This window comes from Camelus dromedarius, chromosome 6 (genome assembly GCF_036321535.1).
Source record: "Camelus dromedarius isolate mCamDro1 chromosome 6, mCamDro1.pat, whole genome shotgun sequence".
NCBI classification, from domain to species: domain Eukaryota; kingdom Metazoa; phylum Chordata; class Mammalia; order Artiodactyla; family Camelidae; genus Camelus; species Camelus dromedarius.
Window position 1 is genome coordinate 20,247,212 of NC_087441.1, and position 20,554 is coordinate 20,267,765.

The 20,554-nt window shown below is 35.0% G+C and overlaps 1 protein-coding gene across 4 annotated transcripts in view; it reads right to left on the reverse strand.

Annotated features, from left to right (window-relative positions):
- Positions 1-20,554, reverse strand: part of ADGRG6 (adhesion G protein-coupled receptor G6) — a 128,091-nt gene that overhangs the window by 40,516 nt on the left and 67,021 nt on the right. For 2 of the 4 annotated variants that reach the window (XM_010983701.3, XM_064486651.1), the window contains exons 5-10: positions 15,203-15,271; positions 12,895-12,978; positions 8,471-8,556; positions 5,643-5,695; positions 4,595-4,657; positions 1,158-1,300 (exon numbers count right to left, since the gene is read on the reverse strand). In XM_010983701.3, coding sequence (XP_010982003.2) covers positions 1,158-1,300; positions 4,595-4,657; positions 5,643-5,695; positions 8,471-8,556; positions 12,895-12,978; positions 15,203-15,271 — 498 coding nt within the window. The remainder of the gene's footprint in view (positions 1-1,157; positions 1,301-4,594; positions 4,658-5,642; positions 5,696-8,470; positions 8,557-12,894; positions 12,979-15,202; positions 15,272-20,554) is intronic. The other 2 variants (XM_064486650.1, XM_064486652.1) reach the window with 1 other exon arrangement.

Here is a 20,554-nt window from a genome sequence, read left to right on the forward strand (position 1 = left end):
AGGGTGAGGAATACCCGCTGCCCCAACTTCAACCTTCTGCCTGTGTATAGAGGGGGAAGTGTCAAAGTCTTCTTTTCTTGTGATCTCTACTAACGTACCTAATCAACGGTCGTCATAACATTAGAACAGTAACTTTACTTTTAGTTATCCGTATTTTTGATCATTTACCTTTCTCAAATATTCCCTTCTAGCCTCATTCATTTATTTGTTCAGGTATTTAAGTGCTGGGGAATGCGCTAGTAGTTGGGAGGAGGTGGGGAGGGAAGGTGCTGGAGAAAACTAAGACATGTTCTCAAACCGGAGGAAATCCCTGTTTAAAGAAAGTATATGTAAGAACACAAACAAGCCCAGTCAAATTCAATGGCCTTGTAATGTGTACGGTGCTCTAGGGATGTGGAAACAGCACAAAGTGGAGGCTCAAAGGCAGTGATATCTATTTGTACATGATGACGTCAGTAAAGGCTCCACAGAAGAGGTGACTTGGGGCTGTCCTTAATACTACGGAGGTGATAATCGGTGGACAGTGAGAGGAGAGAAGAGCAGCTGGGCAAAGACACAGGGAGGAGGCAAAAAAGAGCACGGCATGTCTGAGGAAGGGCTGGCAGTACCACACCTGTGGCTGGGGCTCACGACGTGAACTGTGTCTAAGTGAGAACTGAATCTAGGTCCCAGATTACTCCCAGATTTCTGGGCCATTCTTGCAAAGATGGTGGTATCATTAACAGACGTAGAGGACCTAAGAGAGGAGGATGTTTTATAACAAGAAATTGCCTTTTGTAAGATTTACCTCATTAGAGTTCCCACATACACATATACATACCAACTCTTTTTGTTCCTAAAGTGAAGTCAATTCTGGTCAAGGTTATCTTGGCATTTTTTGCTCATATTCCTAGTATTTTCATAATACGTCCTAAAATACAGTATAAACTTTCGTCTGCCTCTTTCATCCCCTTGGATTCATAGGTATCAAGTTGATACATTTATGCTAACTGTGTCACCCACGTGTTACAATGTCACCAATAGGATGAACTTCATCAACAGAAAAAAATTGCTTTAAATAAGCAAACACAAAGGAAGAGTACTTTTGTTGTTGTTTCAATTACACCCGAATATGCAGTCATGTAAAATACATACTACAAAAAGTCAAAGGCACTTACCCAGCTGCCTCACACTCACTGTCTGTAGCCTCAAGCCCTCATCCAGAGACTCATTATTCCTTAAGAGCTTCTGCTGAATGGTTCTTCCTTCTAAACTGGGATTGTCGGTAGCATTGTAAACCAGAAGGGCCCAAATCACCAACCTAGGAAATCAATTCAGATAGAATTGTTGTTGGCGTTGTTGACTGGTTGGTTGCATTTTTGGTGGAAAGAACAGAACATTTGGATATCATGGTAGGAGGATGACCACAAAGTGTTGAGACTGAGGAAATATGCCAGGGCACTCAGATTTCTGCCGCTGCACAAATTATAATGTAAAAGAATCCCAATATGAATAGATTTTATGGGATATTGTGTGTATTATCAATACCACCCCACTTCTTTTGAAAAATACTTTAATACTTTATTGCATACATGCAAGAAAGGGTCATATTTGTGGTTAATTCTACATTATTTCTTTATAGCCAAAAATAAAGTTTTTAAAGAAAAATTAGAATTTCAACTAATCTGATAAAACATTTAACTTTTGAGATTACTCAGTGTTACTGTTTACAAATATATTACAATTTCTCCAGAATGTGATAAATGATTTCCTATCTCCATGAAGCATTTACTAGTACTTTGGGTGATTGGCCACCATATTACTGAAGAAGTTTATAGACTGTCTGAGCTTGCACATCTTTAAAAAGAAATTATCTCTATGGGAAGCAGAGACATATCCTAAAAAGCTCCATCAAAACTTTGTTTCTACAATTGGAAGTAATGTAACTTTCTGTTCTGTAGTCAAGAGCAGAAATCAAAAGATGCCAAAGTCAAAATGGTAGTGTTTCTCAAATAACTATTAAGTCCTCAGTGGAGAGGTAGTGGTATATTTTATTTATGAAATACTGTGGGTATCAATATAAAAGAAATAGAGTATTAACATATTTGTGGTGCTTAAAAAAAGAGTAAGTGAAATATTTACTATTCAGGGTTAGGTGAAATTTTTAAATGGTCCTGTTTTTTAAATATCTGTGCTGATCTCAAGAACAACGTACCCTACAATTTTAATAATTCACTCTGAAAAGCTATTTATCTCTAAAATGATTTACTGCTTAATGTTCGTATGTAAAGCCATATTTCAGGATGTGACAAGCATAGATGGCAATATAATGGTGAACTGTGATATCTTAATTTTTTAAATGGCCTATAATAATAGTATCTCTTGATTAAATTATTGTTGGAAGCTAAGCTTCGCCACTCTAGTAACTGAGAACTTATGGTTGGGAACGTGATCTTTCACTCCCCTTGAATACTGAGAACACAGTACAACGTACTGTGGATGGTACTGAGTACTCAGATTCAGCAATTCAAGAATGACCAGGCGTTTTCACAGTTCTTATCTGTGTTGTTTTCCTCTCCCATCCTGGAAACCGAAACTATTTTACGGTTCTGCAAAACCCAGTTCTATCTGTTGTTACCATCAATCATTCTTTATTTGAATAAACCATCTCTGGGCTTTGGTTTCCTGTCTGTCTGGGCGATAGAGCATGATAGCATTCTCTAAAGCCAGGTCTGCGGTAAGCGTTACAATCTGATTGAGAGAAAGGTTGGGGAAAAGAGTGTAAGACTAGTGGACTATGGTTTTGAGAAAAGCTGTGAGAGACTATAAAGGTCCATCAGGAAGCATAAGGACAACAGGGAGCAGAAAGAGGTGGAGGTAGAGACAATAAGAACAAATGTTAACCACTGCCAGGAGTTCAGACCCAAGGAAAACCAAATGCGTAGATTTCCTCATAGACACTAAGTTCATTCTACCCAACAGTTTCACAGACAGGAAACTGAGAGTCCATGAATTTACACGTCCCTCAAACAAGAGTTTCTAAGGTGCTGATATACACTAGTGATGACTGATTTCAGTCCTGCCAGGGAGTAGAAGAACCACAGTAAGTGAGACCATAGCTGGGAGCAAGAGGTCAGAAATCCTGGCTTCTCACCTGGGCTGGCTGATCTTGGGCAATTCACTGGGTCTTACTTTTGTCCCTGGTTGAAAGGGCAGGAGGTTACCTGCCTCACCTATGTCAGGGGGGTGACTCAGAAAGGGAAGTGAATGAGCCAGTGAACGTGAAAGTGCCTGCAATCATGAGTGCTGTGCAAATGTTAGGAGGTGCTGTGATGAAGAGTCTAATGATGATGATGATGCTTCCAGGGGCATTGGTTTAATATATTTTATATTTCCAAGAAATATGTTATTTGATTCTTACAAAATTACATTATTAGAATCTGAGTCTGAGCCCTCTGAAGAGGGTACACTACTGGAGATACCCTGAAATGGGGCTTCCCAAATTGCTAGACAAAGTGTCCAACAAACAAACCCAGATTATTGCCGGATCCATTATTCAAGGCTCAACGTGGTCTAGCAGTAAAGATTGGAGAAGACATTATTTGAAAAAATAGAGGAGAACAGTCCTGTTACCATCAAGAGTACAGTGTTAAAATATAACAAAAACATTCCTGTTCTTCAGCTCATAAAGGAAAAGGAACAATTCCAGAAAATAAAAACAATTTTCCCTAATCAGATGGCCCAATCCAGTCTGTTGAATATATACAGAAACGATAAACTTCAAATATAACCTTAAAAACGTGTTTTTCTAATGCTGAATAGAAAAAGAAAAAAATAAGAAGAAAACTCTCTGGTCAGCTCTCATATGAAATTTTATTATTATCTTCTCATAGCAAGAATATATGACCTGGAAAGAATTATATTCCTTTATCATGGTTGTAAATATATAACTCAATTCACTCAACTGAAACTGAGTAAGACATGTAAACTTTCGCTTTTCAATTTTTTTTTATTCTATGGAGATGCAATATACCTGAACACAACTAAATTTATTTCATCTAGGAGTTTACATTGTTTTTTACTACATAGCACCCTGAACTTTAGCCTTTATATGCCAACTGATGACATATGGTGAACATACCCATTAAATTACCTGCCTGCTTAAGTCACAACTTTGATATAAATTTTAAAATGAAGACTTCAGAAAACTAGCTGATTGCTTTGAATGCTCATATTTCAGAACCTATTATCCATATTACTAGACATATTGTACATAACTACCTCACTTAAAATAAAACATTATTTTTTTGACATTCTCTTTGAAACTTCAAATAAGAGATAATTGGTTACTACAAAGAAACTGGAATTACTAAGATAATAAATGTTCTACTTCTGAATTATTTTTATCAGATGTACACTTCTACTCAGTCTGCTACATTACAGTTTTAACTACAAGAAAAAAAGACCATGCACTAGGGCTAAAGAAATAATTTAAACGTGTTATTGGATTGAAATGTTCCTCTCCAATCTCACTGATTTCATTTCTTTACAGACAGTCAAAACAGAGAGCAAGAGAAAGGATGTGACATTTTCTGGGAGACTTCGTGGGCGTTACCTCTGATCATTCACGATGCTTCTCCTCACTTTAATCTTGTCCTCTCCCGTGCTCAGGTGAAAACTATAAACACAAATACACATATTCATTATCAACTTCCTCTGCCACAGGGTCAACAACAAAATTTGAGGAGGTGAGAGAAAGAGGAAGAAAGGACGCTCTGGGTCAGTATTTGCAGGTGTGTTCTGAGGTTCTAGTTCTTTCATATCCCTGAGACAAAATGGCTCTACGGCCAGACACAGCTGGGCAACCACGTGCCTTCACTTTCTTTTCAAGATTCACAACACCTAGCAGCACACAAAAGAACCTGAGAGGTTCTGCTGTACAGACGCCTGCTTCAGTGTGTCTAATAATGCAGCTTCTGAACTGATTTGACCGCTTGATCCCTTTTTCCATGTTATTACATCTCTTGAGTTCACAGACTATATGTTCAGGGTTCATCAACTACACTTTAGAAACACATTCAAGTAAAAATTGTAAAAACAAGGTAAAGAGGAAGACAGGTAGATGACACTATCTGCTAGAGAGTTAGCGGAATATTTAAATAGAAAAGAGAGATAATTTGAAAAGCTAGGTTATAATCAGACTGTAGATGACTTATCTTGTAGAAGAACAGTCTCCAAACTGGGGTGCATGCAATTCAGGGGGTGCTCTAGATGATCCCAACTAACAGAACTTCTATTTATATTTAATTATCCTCTTAATTTATGATACATTATAACATACAACATATTGGTTATAGAATATACACATATACACACATGTGTGTATATATATAATTTACTTAAAACCACAAGTATATTTTGGGAGTACAAGCTAAATTAAAAAAAAATGAATGGGATCTATAATCAAAAATTTTTTTAAACTACTGAAAAATTTTGTGCAAGAAATTACATAACAAAGAGTTGTTTTAGAAAGATTACGAACACGGTGTGTGTACATCTGTACTTGTGTGTACGTGTGTGTGGGTATAACCATCAGGAGAGGGAGAAGAGTATTAAATTAGACACTATTCTTTATTTCTCAAATAATCCATTCTATCATTTACCTGATGTTAACCACATAAACCGTGTAGTTCCAATTCTGGAAGGTTGAATTGAGCTGAAAATACAATGGAAAAGGGTGTTTGAGTAACACTTAAAAAAAAAATTGAATCCAGCTTCTTCTCTCCCATAAACTGTTATTGGAATAAGACCCTGGGAAAATTCCAAAGAGCTAGAGGAGTAAAAGAAAGGTACAGATAACAGTTGCTGGATTGCTTTATGCCAAGAACTTAACAAATGTTTTCTCTTTCATTCTTACAACAACTAACGAGATAGGTATTATCCGCAATGTCCCTGCACCCATTGCGTGAAGAATCTGAGCTTCACAGTGATGAAATAGCTTGGCCCAGGCTGCAGCTGAGAAGTAGCAGATCCCAGATGGGAACCCAAGTCCATCTGGAAACACGATACTTTCCTCTCTAGCCCATGTTATTACTTTGCCTGTAATGGGCCTTCAAATTAGCCATAACGCTAAGAAATTAGTTGTAAAAGGTGCATAGAAAAGATCAGCACAATACACACCTTCCATATTCTTGGAATATTATGCACTGAAGTGTAATAACACATGTTTCTCTAGTAATTATCATCCCATAAGAATATTAGTAGTAAGAAAAATTATAAATTAACAAAATAGAACTTAAAAAAACAAACAAAAGTAAGTTCAACATTATGGGGAACTGTGTTATTTATAATTATTATGTGATCACTTGACAATCCTTATGGGTCTCAGCTCCAGACTTTTTTAATGAAGCAATGAATTCCCTTCAATGTAAATAAAAACTTTCCACAGTGCATTGTACAATACAATCAAAAAACATGATTTCTTTATTGACACGAAATTCTCTTATTTATATAATCACCTCCAACGAGTTTTTTAGGTCTTGTTTCATACACACATTTAGCTTTCTTTGTATGCATTTTTAAAATTAAATGCAAATTCTAAGAAATTCTGGCAAGAAGCATTAAATTATTTTTAAATTATAAATAGTAATAATATGAATCAGGGACACCACTTACATTTCTCTGTTATCAAACATGTGCTTTGGTATCTTACAGCTTAAGGGAAAGGTGTCCATTAAAGTTTAGCTTCAGATGAGAATGATGTTATGTTGAAAACCATGCATAAAATAAATATAAATGTAGAATTATACCTTGCTCAAAGCACAGACTCTCTAGTGAATGCTAATTTACAGAATTAATAACATTAGAAGTAGTTCATTTGAGAATGAAAATAAAGAATTTTATCTTTTGAAGATATTCTGACTTTAAAAATGTAGAAAGAACAATGCTGGGCAAAAACTGGGATGCAAGATTATACTCATTCAGTAAATCCCTCTTTCAATTTAGAAATTAAATGCATCTCCTAGTGTTTGAACTGATTACTGAAGTTAATGTGTTATTCCAATAGTAGCATTTTTCTTTGGTTTCTATTAGAGAATTTTACTCCCCCCACCCCCAACTCTGTAACAGCTCTATTAATTACATACTTTTGCTTCCTGTGGTCAACTTGTTGTAAAGGGTATTGTCTTTAAAAATAAGACTATGTCTTCCTATCATTATTCAAATATGTATTTTAAAGTATTGTCACCACTACTTCTCAGTGCATGGCTCAACTTTCTTTTGTCACCATACCAAGGACATTTTTTCTTACTTCAGAATGTATATCCAAATGACTTTTTTCACAAAAATTGCCTGAACTGTAATAACACTATATATAAAAGATAGCACAATGTCCCACAACATGCTATAAAATAATAGAAAGAATAGAAACCTATGGAAAATTCCATTTTTGATAGTGTTATAAAGAGAAGAAGAAAATGAAAAAAATTCCTTAAATTGTATTTGTAAGAAATTTAAGAAAATAAAATGCTAAGTCTGTTTTTAAAATTGGGTATTACCAAAATTTTCACCAAAAGAATACTGGTTAAATAAATTATAACCTAAACATCCAACAATAGAAAACTTGTTAAATAAATGACTAGAGAGCTACATAATAGAACACTGTGCACTGGGTTAAAAAAAAAAGATAAGTAAGAAAAAAAAAAACCAAAAAAAAGATAAGGGAGATCACTTTGCACTGATGTTGCAAATCTGGAAATAACAAAAATAAGTACAGTGTAGAATGGTGTGTAAAATATGCTACTTTTAATGTAAAAATGAAAAAAATAATAATGTACAGTCTTATTTTATTGTATATGCACAAACAAATTCTTGAAAAACTAACAGTGACTTCCAAGCAGATAGATGGGTCTCCAGAGAGATGGGTGTCAGGGATGGGTGGAAAATATTCATGATACATCTTTTTGTACTTTTTGGGTTTTGAATCAAGCACTCAATTAAATTTTAAAAAATGAAATATATTTTTAGGGGGAGGGTATAGCTCAGTGGTAGAGTACATGCCTAGCATGCATGGGGTCCTGGGTTCAATCCCCAGTACCTCCATTAAAAAATAAACAAATAAACCTAATTACCCCTTCCACCCCCCACAAAAAGAGTGTATTAAAAAAGAAAGAAAGAAATATATTTTTTAAAACAGTGCTGAAAATGTATGGATATAGCAATAAAGATCCTTCCCAAAATACTATTCCATTTGTGTGACACTTTTACTACTTGACATAATAGTCCATTTGGCTCAATTTCTTGTCCTTTATTCCATGAACCTCTCCTTCTGTGAAAAGTACAATATCTCACTTATATATCTATTTTTATACTTATAATGAACACTATCTACATTTCAGTACGATCTGTGGATTCCATTAGACAGTAGAGTCTTTTCCAGATTTCCAGAGATTAAAGGTTTAAAGCCAAAGAAGAAATTTTACAGTTCACTTACCCACTCTGCCACCTTGCTCTGTACTTTTACCTCAGGGTGACGAAGGATGTTTTGAATCACTATGGAAATCCTATAAACGATTCCATCTGTCCATTGGAAATAGGATTTAGTCCATTAATTGTATTTTACAGTCATGCACTTAACTTACATTTACAGTGACATAATTTTATACAATTTTAAAGAAACACCTTCTACATAGGTACAAAAAATTTCTAAGATATTTTAGCTTCATTCTCATTGACCATTGCAACTTTTTAGAAATATTTACCATTGAGTTCACTCTTACAGATAATCCATGGCTCCTAAATTATCACCTGCATGTTTCTTCGTATTTTTTAGTTCTATAGATTTCGATCTACTGTCCAAAAAGTGGTGATTTATTTCATGTACAATTTTATTTCTTGTAGCAAAAGATTATCCTTTTTTCATACATTGTGAAGAATGATAGTTTGGGATGTGAAAACCTGGGTAAGGTGATGGGCAGAACTTAATTTGGAAAAAACCAGGCATCACATATTTATGGCCCAGGCCCCTTGCTCTCTTTCCTCCTTCCCCTCCTCACTAAAACATTTACTTCTACTAAGTTATTGGGTTGGATTTCACCAGATATTTAAATAAAATTCCATAAATGTAGTCATTTGTATGAAAGTAAAGGGGGAGAAAAGAAAGAATATATTTTCAGGTGGAATTTTAACTGGACTCCCTTGCTTTTAAGAGAAAACCCCATGTCAGAAAGAGGTTCTGTTTTTTGGAGGGGAGAGGGCACAACCTTTAAAGTAGTCTGCCGTAGAAATACACACATACATATTTTAAATGAAAATCAAACTGACCAGCCAGCGTTTGCTAAATCTCTCTAGCTGTGTTACAGGACACCTCAGTAAAAGTAGCTAATGAGAAAAAGACTCTTAAAGTATGGTAGGTTATAGAGAGAAGAGAAAAAAAATTGATTCTGCATTATTGTCAGTCATCTTTCTTCATGCTTAAGTTTGGTCTTAAATAAAATATGCATAGAAAATGTAGAAATATGTAACTAAATAACAATGGGGAATGGATTTAATGAAGATTTGGGGCAGGTAGTAGATTAAAGTACAAAAGTATGCCTCTGGGAACTCCCAAATCTACCAAAATGCAAATTCCAGTCACACTCCTAAAGGAATGTTTTTCCACTATAAGGGTCAGAAACTCATGCTAAAAAATAGAAAAAAAAATCACCACTCCCACATGTAATTATAAGTATATAAAGTTGGTACAAATTCAAGGATATTTAGTTTAATTTATGCACACTATGTTATTCCAGCCTCTAAAACTCTTCATGTATTTTAATGATTTTGATTTTATGTTCCTTTAAAAATATTCTGAATGAAAAACAATTACAGGAATATAATTAAATAATAATTCAAATCAAAAAAAAAAAAAAAAGAGAGAAAGCTTTTTCCACTGTAAATCTCATCATATCAAACATAGATCTCATCCTATCAAGTCACAGACATTCTGAATGACTGAGAGTTAATTCAAGTTGCAGAAGTCCAAGATTCTAGACTGACATCAGGATCTGAGGGCTATTCCCTGAAAGTTCGCAGGTGCTGGTCAAGTAACTGACAAGCTACCACTAGGTGGAGACCTAAAGCATGTGCTGTGTTAAAAGTAGTATTCGTTCCCTCTCAGGAGAATACTGCAAAATACTAAAAATCAGTATTTTTAATCACTCACACTTCTGAAATTTTATGGATGCATTCAAACATTTAAGTTAGGTTTTTGAGAACAACAGTAAGGACTAACAAAGTTACCTCCTTACTTGGATTACTTGTGCTGACCTCAGAGAAGTTTCATATTCAGCAGCACCACTGTGATGCCTTAAGAGTGGAAAATAGGATTTGGAATGGAAATGTTAACTAGTCTAAGAGCATTTCTTGGGAATGTAATGGAAAAGGCACAAAGGTTATTTGTAGGAATACCTAGATTATTCCCATATACTAAAATATCTGTTCATGAAAAGTAGATTAAAAGACAAACATTTTCTTAGTACACAATCGGAGGTATTAGATAAAACTCCAATTTGAAAAACAACAAAGAGAACTTTACACAAGGAAACAGGGACATTTCACAAAAGCCAGGAAGGCAAAATTTTATTGATATGCTGAAAAAAATCTATCTGACTGGCAAACAAACACCAGCACATCATTACTGATGAACTCAGTAAGTCTCTTTGATAGTCCAGAGTTTTAAAGGACTGGATAAGGTAGATAACAGATTTGATGGCTGCGTCTATCTTTCTTACACTGAACAAAACAGGGTTCTCTAATATACCAGATCGTAGGCCTGAGAATGGTTACCACATCAGTTTCCCAAGGAATAAGAAAAGTATATTTGAAATTGTTGACAGTATGTGAATGATCTTAGATATTCTAGGACATGACATTAAATCCCATTTATTCACAAGGTAAACAAGTAATTCTCTTTTCAATTATTTCAAATTTGAGTGCACCAAAGGAAAAAATCTTAATTATAGCGTGTTTCTAATCCTTTGTTACCCTCCCTTTTAAAAAAGATAATGTAGGCTTCAGGTGCAGAGATGTGGGAAGGTAACAGGATATAGAGAGAATTCAATAGCATTGTTTTCATTATATTTATTTTCACTTTTCACTTTTATTTTCAAATAAGTAGTACTGGTTTCATTTTACACCGGTGGTGTTAATATTCCCATATAAACATAAATGTTTATGTAAAAAATGAGTCAATTTAGGGAAAAAAAACTATTAAATAAATAGCAGAGGTGGTTCAAGGATGTGGCAAAATTGTTCAGATGGCAGATAAATTTGAGTACATAATTTTAAAAACATTTCTACTACATGATGACTTGCAAATATTTTAAAAATATTTTTAAGAGGAGAACTACATTTTTATCAAAGCTTATCTGAGGTTTTTTTTTTTCCTTTTAAGTGGTCATGTCAGACCATTTTAACTGACTCTAACATTTGCTTGCTTTGTTGAAACTCCAGTGAAGGTTCTGACGCAGAGAGAGATGGACTAAACAAGGCTCTCTTCAAGAATGTCAGAAATGACATGATTGAGTGGACACAGCTCCACTCCACCAAGTCAAGGGCTCTGAGGCATCACATAAACGTTCTTGGGCAGCAGAGGATGTGCCAGTCCTGGAGGGAGAATGCCACAGAGGCTCTTTGTATGTTCATACAAAGAGTGAAATACTTAGTTAGAATTATAATATTCCCATCTACTGGCTGGAGTCCATGTGAAATATGCACTGGAAATTTCAGCTGCTTTTGCCTTCTCGGAGGTTGCTGGAATTTTTGCTCCATCATAAATCTCCTTGGTGTAAGTACCAGAATAACCATAAACACTTTCCTGAATCGATGTCTTTATAACCCTAATGAAATTTATATCTACGTTTCATGTAAAATATTCCATACTTTCAATTTAAATGTCCTTACAGAGGAAGTTGATGTAACCCCTAAAGCCAAAAGGAAAAATGAGCTATGTGGGTTTCTTTTCTCTGGGTTTTGGTCCCTGGTGATACATTACAGATGTCTTGGCCTTGCAAGTTAAATGATTGGGGTTGAGAAAATTCCTTTGTTTCTAATACCCCATATTTGAGAGTATGGTGTGGTCACCTGATTGGAATTTCTCTTTTTTAGACAAAACTGAAGTCACTTACTCTGAATTACCAAAAGACTATGTACGTAGTCAATGTAAGTAGCAGATTAAATAATAACTCAATTCACCTGGCATTTTCCCTGTTCAATTCTGATCTTATGTACCTGCTATATTTGCAAATTATAAATAATATAAATAGAAGTGTACATATAGAGAAAACATAAGCGGTGCTGGCAGTTACTTGAAGTTCTGTCAGTCAAACTGATTTATGATTTAGTTGATATACGGTCCCATTCTAACCATTATTCTTCAACAAATAAAAACAGAAAGCAAAGTATTAGCATATAAAAATAATTTAAATGTCACAATTGTTTGAACACAAAGTTGGCTTTAGTGAGAAGTTAAATTACTAAAATTATTTAGTTTTTTGAGATGATCAAATTCTTTAAAAACTAGCTGCTTTTGGAGCATAAGCTGACCGGATGCCCTGGACATTCTTCTTCTCAGATCTCTAGGATAATGCAAATTAATTCCTTTCAATTAACGCCTTTCTCTTAAAGCTTTCTTTGAAAGAAATTTTAGCTAAAAGTGAAGAAGAGTGATTCTGGAGATATACTCATCCCCTTGGTCATTAGAATGGGGCACTCAAGGCAGTCAAGTGGTATTTATTTTATTAATCTTGCAAATGTACAAATGCACCAATTGATTTTAACAACAGAAACTTTGCTGGAACATTAGATATTTCCACCCTCAGAACACAATTTTTCATCAAGTCAGACGTACTACAAATATAAAAGGCAATGATTTCTTACCATTCCTTTGTTTATCGGTTCTATTAGTAACAGGCATGTTAGTGGTGACAGTGGGTGGTGTGGCACTAGGAGAGCTTACAGTAGCTGGTAATAAAGATGAGAAAGATATGACTTTGCAAGGAGCACATGAAAGTTAATATGGATGAGCAATCTATAATTAATGCATGAAAATACTTAGAGGAGGAATAGAAACCATTTCTTGCCACTAAACACAACAGATCCCAAGGTTATAATGCATACAATGAAGCAATGCTTTCTAAGCACATTAAGAATCTTCCCATGGCCTTTGGTGCCATATTGCATAAGAGTCTGGCCCTGGCACAAAGGAAACAGAGAAAGAACACTTAGGTTCTAGACCTAGGTCTGCCATTAATAGGCTGATAACCACACAGCGAGTGACTAAAGCCTTCTAAAACTCAGTCTCCTACATCGTAAAAAGAAAAGTTAGAGAAGGAATTCTGTACAGCACCTATCAGCTTGAGATAATCTAAACTAAGTCAGTCTTTCTGACACACTGAGATTAGCAAAATAAAATGTATTTCTCCTTGAGAAGACAAAGGTAAAGAAGAACAAAAGAGAATGGAATGTACAGATAAAGTCAATCATTTAAAGATCCCAAGACTTTTACTAAGCACTGATGAATAAAATGACTTTCATAAGGGCAAGCCTCACAGGAGGGACTTTTCAAAGCACCATGTCATAGCTATGCTTCTGATACTGCTAATCTCTCAAAAATTAAGCCCTTATGTAATGCTTTGATGCTGTCTTTCTAAGGGGATTCTGGAGGAACAGTATAAGTAGTAAAATAACTATACATGTAATTTTTCTTTAGTTTATCTTAGGAGTACCTTTGTGTAAGATGTGCATTTCTATGTACAATAACCATTTGTTACATATCTCTCTGTTAGGAAAAAAAAAAACTACCTACATTTAAAACATTTCAGTGCTTATGAAAAGAATTATCTTCCAAAGGCTCTTTAGAAAATATTGAATTCCTTGATTCAAAGTGTGTTATTCTTAACTGAAATAATTTTCCATTTCAAAGTAATATATAACACTTAGGAATAGGGATTCTTTTTGAAGTCTTATGTTTTTAAACCATGAGCAGTTATATTTATTTAATGTAAAATACATCAATGATTATGAAGATGCCTTTTGGTCATTTAGGACATAGGGGGGAAAAAAGCTGGGTGTCTAATCCTTTGACCCAAAGAATCAGTCCTACTGATATCTCAGATTAAAAGAAAAAAATAAAGTAAAAATTTTAAAAAATCTTCACACCTTGAACTAAGTAAAATTAAGGCTTTTTCTATTTCATATAACTGTTTTAAAAACTACCCTGAGTTCATGAGAATAAACTACTTAAGAATGTTATTTTCATAGGGTATTCATCAATAATAATATCAAGAAATAGTGTCTCCGAAAAGAAACAAAGATAATGAGTTACCCGCCCTCTCCCCGCCTACTCTGCTCCCACACTGGAACTGCAGATGAGAGCTTAGGATTCTATTTATTTAGTCTAACTTCTAACCCCTGTCACTTACAGTCTATGATCTTCTTAAAAAGAGATCCAGCTTTACAAAAGGCCATGGTCATGATTCTTAATGTGGCATACAGAACATGGTACTTCAAAAAGAAGTTTTTAATAGAATAAATGGATGAAAATGGGTCATGGGTAATTAGAAGCAGCAATGATAAATTAAAGCAAACTATATTATTACTTCAAATTTATGAGACTTTATGGATTACTTAGCATGCAACTACTCAGTCTGTAATATATAATTAGAATATTGACCACAGTCTACTCATTATGCACTATGAAAATTAATAAAATTACATTCATATTAGCTTAGTACAACTATTTTTATCTTAATATTTAAGTTACATTGCACATCATAAATTGCTTCATGGCCTTGTCTTAAACTTAACTGAATAGTCAACTTAATTTTTCCCCTTGTTTTTTTAGACATGAATACTTTTTCAAAATATTATATGGCTGTATTTATACTGGACCTTCCCAATATTCTTGAGACGAAATGGAGGGAAAAAGTGAAATCAACACTTGCTAATAGCATATAATCATTCACGTTTTAAAAACTCAGTGCTTTATGGAAATGTGGTCATCCAGTGTGTGAATGCATTCTGTCTCCACACTGCACCCACACAACTAAAGCACATCCAGAAATTCTTCTGCTTTGCTGGTTTCTAGCTTCTCAAGTGAAAATTAAGACAAAATTCAAAACGACAACTACATTATCCAAAACAGTAAGAAGGAAACAGACTCCAGATGACGATGTGAACTCCCTACCTTGGCAGAGGGTCCCCAAGTCTGCGCAGTTGGCTAGTTCTGCTGCCGGGAGCGGGATCAGGTAGGAACCTTAACCAACACAGAGGGATTATACACATTTGACTTATGATTTAATGATACTATCCAGAAAAAAGAATCATGAATCATTTGGCTGGTGTAACGGGAGCAGCCCTAGAAGAGTCCACCAGTAATAACTCCAACACCAAGAAAGTCTCTTAAGACCTTTGGGTCTTAATTTCCACAAGTGTAAAATCACGCTGTTGTAATTTCCCTCAAAATCTTTTAACTCAATTTAGTGGCCCCATCCACATAGGAAAGGAAAAGAAGTGCTATGGCCCCTTGAAACTTCAGAGCCTTTTCACATAACAAATTATAAGGCTTTGGTGAAAATACATACAGATGAAATAACCAAAACATCAAAAGTAAATTTCCAAAGTGAGTCTGGATATTACTAAAGCTCATAAGATGCATGTTTTCGGTTTGTAGGCACTAGCTACATGCTCACTGCCATTCCAGAAATATGCTTCTGTGACTTCAAGTTGGTCTCTGTGTCTTTTTATTTCAAGCTCTAGTTTTGAGCTGATTTTCTTGTAGGTGTAGTAGATTCTCTCTGCGGCACTCAGTCTCTCTCTGGCCATTAACAGACTTTTACCAACAGGCTGAGGCTGAGAAAGATGGGTTAAACTTTTCACAAAGTATATTGTACTATGAACAAAGAAGAATAAATACAAATATATATATATACATATATGTACACACAAACACACGCACACATATATTTAATTTTTAAAGAACATTCCTATAATATTGACTACATTCTAATGTTTAAACAATTTCCAAATTTTCCTATGGGAAGAGTATGTGAAGGCCAAGCAGGTACAAGAGCCAACAAAAGATATCCAATTAGGTTAATCATGTGCATAAGCAGAAAGCATCCCAACAGTTTAGCAGCATCTCAGGAATCACGGTTTCTTCATTCTTGACAGCAGCAGGCACCTGGCCTAAGGAAGGAGTCACGTTATCTCAGGAAGACCCAACCCTCCAGCCTCGAGAAGGTCTGTGACGTTAACTGGTGAGAAGCTCTCATCACTGATCTTTATGTGTTCATTCAATAAACATTCACTCACTTTTTACAGAGTATGAGGCAGTGGCTAGAATAATGCTTTAAGACAATGTCTCTGAGCTCAGAGAGGCATGAATGAGAGATGGCTTCACAGTTCTGAGTAATATAGGTACTCAGTGGGCCAAAGGAGGATGAGACCAGCAGCTTGGCAAGAAGGAGAAATCGGAAACCCATCACAAAGACGAGCTGGGAATACGGCAGGTCACTATACTGATCAGGGGAGAAGAGACTAGAGACGGTTATTCCTAGAAGACAGAATTACTGAAACAGATACCAAGAGGTCAGTGAAACAGTCTGAACCTAGGAGGCACAGCATTACTGGAGTAGGTCATTTGTAGAAACTGGTAGGAATGATCAGATAGGTGGGTAATGGACAGACCGTGGGGGGCCTTGTAGAATGTAACACTATAAGTACTGGGACTTTGGGTCTTCCTTCACATGGAATATCCCACACATATAGTAGGTGGGTCCTCAAACTTTACTGACTAAATTACTGAATGCATTATGAATGGTTGCGAACATTTCAAACTCTTTCTTAAAGGAAATGGGGGAAAATGAAAGGAAACTTGGTAAGAAAACTAAGTTTAACTTTGAAAACAATCACTTCTGAGGCTCCATCACTAACTAAGAGAGAGGAGTTACAGAAAGTAAGAATAAGAATAATAATTCAGGTTTGATATCATGAGTACAGTTAGGATGGACAGAAAGAGATGGATACAAGACATCTGAACATGGAATATATAGGATTTATTTAGTGACTAACTGGAGAATAGAGAAAGAAAGGGATGGAGAGAATAAATTTTTCTGGTTTCCAACTTAAGAAATTGGTACCTAATCATCTCATAAAAGGAGGTAGTAAATACTGGAAGGAAAGCAAACTTAGGTGGGGTGGGCTAAACAGTAAGTCCAGATATAGGAACTGACATAGTGTGACATCTGGTGCATGGACAGGTGTGCATGTTTTTGTAAGAGGTCTAGACAGGAAGTACTCCACAGAAGCTACAGATGTGTAGATTTGATGGAACCATAGACATTGCTATATTTAAGTATCAGATTTTTTTTTAAACATTGTAGATTTGAGAAGGTAAAAATAGCTCTTGTAGAAGATGGTTTTGTAGAACCCAAGTGGACAAAGTTTCATGGAGAGCATGGCCATATCAAGTATACCAGAAAGGTCCAGAATGATAAAGACGCTTTAGTTTGCATTGCAGTTTCTGTAACAGCTCTACAGAAATTTGCTTCAGGAGCATGGGAATGATCAACTCTAGATTTCCAGTGTTTGAGAAGTGACTGCAAAAAGAGGAAGCTTGGCTACGAAAGGAAGTAGAGATGGGAGTGGGGGGCTAGTGATTGAAAATTCAGACAAGTGTACTCTGGAGAAAGAGCACTGAGGAGGCAGACGTTGAAGGCAGTCTACATTTTAATCTTGAATGTTTTCTGCCCATCATTCCTTCCCATCACACTTAACTTATGCCCCCTTCTTGCATGAGCTTACTTTTCCTGTAGGTACTTATAGTTTAGTAAGGAACTTCTGAAAACTAAAAAGCCTTTAGAACTCAAAATGACTGAGGAAATCTCAGCCACTAAAACACACAAGAGAGGAGAGGCTTGGACAGAGTTCCTGTGCTTCTCAAATTACACACAATGTTGACAGCAAAGGTTCCTTGGGCCACTTCTGGCCCTGATACAGTATCTCTGGGAGATAAGGCGACAGCACTGTGGGAAAGAAGTTGTTAGGCTAACTACATTGCCAGTGCAGTACGGTAAAGAACCTAGTTGTAGAAACAAGGAAAGAAAATCAGCAGAGTTAGGATTTAGAATAGGATATTTAACAATTTTCTTTAACATTTCATCAGTTTCACTGTACGGTAGCAAGTCTAAATTTCATTATGTGACATCCTTGTCATGGAAAACTGTAACATTTACTTCTCAATCTTTAAATTATCAATTGATCTTTTTTGGGTACTTTTAGTTTAGCAAACTGATATTGCTTTATAAATGCTCTATAAACACTATTTTATGATGATTCAATATAGCAATAGAAATTAAATGTGAAGACTGTTTCAGTGAAAATGGTGTAAATACAAGTGACAAAATTTAATTAGAAGGAAATTATACTGATGAGGTCTTGTATTACAAATACACCAAATGATGTAAACAGATACATAAAATATTTTAAATGTGCACAAACTTTTTATTTGTACCCAGTTCCATTTTCAGCATATCTGCATAGAAGAGTCGCTCTCCCAACCAATTTTTCTAGATAGATAGATTACAAACCAGGAGATTGTTAAGGATGAAGGGACAATTCTTTCTCCTGGATAATGATATGTTTATCATCAAGGAATTGTTTTCAGAATGTGACCTATGTATATTTACTGGTTTTTGCGCATAACACAAAGGGTTCAAAGGTATTTATTTAATATTAACTATAAAATTTAAAGCCAAATTTCCTTGAAAAAAAAGTAATCACTGAAAATGGGCAGTTGATGAAAGGCTATAAAGCTGTTAATCTTTTTTCTCTACCTTTTGTTCCTCCAAAATCTTGCTCCTAAAAGGTGTCACTATTTATACAAGTTGTAGTAAAGAAAAAGATTGACATGCAGCCAATAACTCCTCTCATTCTACTTCATGACAATTCAAATAATAGTCAACAGCACTAAACCCTCATGTGAGCTGCACTAATGGGACAAAAATAATAAATTATTTCAATTCCTTCTTTTCAGTTGTTACTAAATTAAATTTAAATTGTTTTTCACAAATATATCTAAAACAATTTTTGGAAGCAATTTAAGCTCAAAAAGAGTTTGGGCATCTTCAAAGAATGAAGTCCCTTATAAAGATAAAGTGATTTTATCTTTTTAATTTTAAAAAAAAATCAGTCATCTAAAAATGCTACACTCAATCACTTGTTAGGAATGAACAGGAGGAGCCAATAGTGAATCAGAGTTTTATGGCTATAAAGGACAGAACTGTAATTATTGAAAATGAAAGGGCTGGAATACAAAAGTTGATGAAACCTTGGTAATTAAGTGTAAAATTTCAGAGATGAAAACAAAAGTCAGTACAAATCCAAAAATTTCTAGAAAATAATGTCAAAGTTGGGTACTTGTGAATTGCGCCTTATCTCTAAATACACAGTGGTTAATAAATGGAAGTGATTAATAAATGCTTGTTAAATAAGTGTAATTTGTTTGAACTTAGACTATTCATTGAGTTATATGGTACCACTCCTCAGGAAAGAGCAGTCATCAGTAAAATAAATAAAACTGGTGTAGAAGGCACTGTCTGTTCTTTGTAAAAACTGATGGACAATAGCCAGTATCTAAACTTGAATCATAATGCAGGCAAATACTCACACTTATAATTAAAAGGTCCATTAGGGAAACTGTCTATTCACGGAGGTTATAAAACTCAGTATGTTTAATAAACTGTCCTAAGAAAAAGAAGGATGATATAAAATGAAAAAGAATTGCTAGTAAATAAAATATTTCTTTCTGAAAAGGACTGACAAGATTAACTATGTTTAAAAAAAAGATGAAAATTTCTTAATTAGGTATATTCCTTAACTACGCTGAGGACATTATAGGAAAACAAAAATGTCCAATTATAAAATTATTAAAACATCGGTTCATAATATATGGATTTTATTAAGGGTAGGATATTTAATATTTGAAACAAATGATAGGATGCTTTAAAGTTAAGTGCAGTCAGTTCTGTTCTACTATCTTATTTTCATATTAAATTTATTCAGCAGTAAGCCTCTGGAAAATCTATTCATTTTCTGTCACAAGTTGATTCTGGAATGAAAGTTCATATTTAACAGATATTGTCAGGCCAATGGAATGTGAGGCATGAAGTTCTATTTTCCCATTGGCTACTGTACTGATCATTAGTTTGGGGAAATACCACTACCATAAACAGCAAGTCCCAGTGTTCCAGAAAAAAAGAAAGGTTAAAATGTTAACAGAGCCTACTTTTTTTCATTTATTAAAGTTTTGCTTAGCTAACAAGCTTAGATACCATCTGTGTTACAGGTATTTCCTGTCAGTTAATAAGTGACTTGGATTCTTCAACTCCCAAAGCTGATGATTAAGCAGCAGGAAACTCCCTCTCCCGTTATTACTCCTGAAACGCAGTCCAGGATATCTGATGTTCGGAACGGGGGTGTTTGGCGTCACTGTGGGATGTCGAGAAGGTCACTGTGAAAGTTAAAGGAACTCCAACAC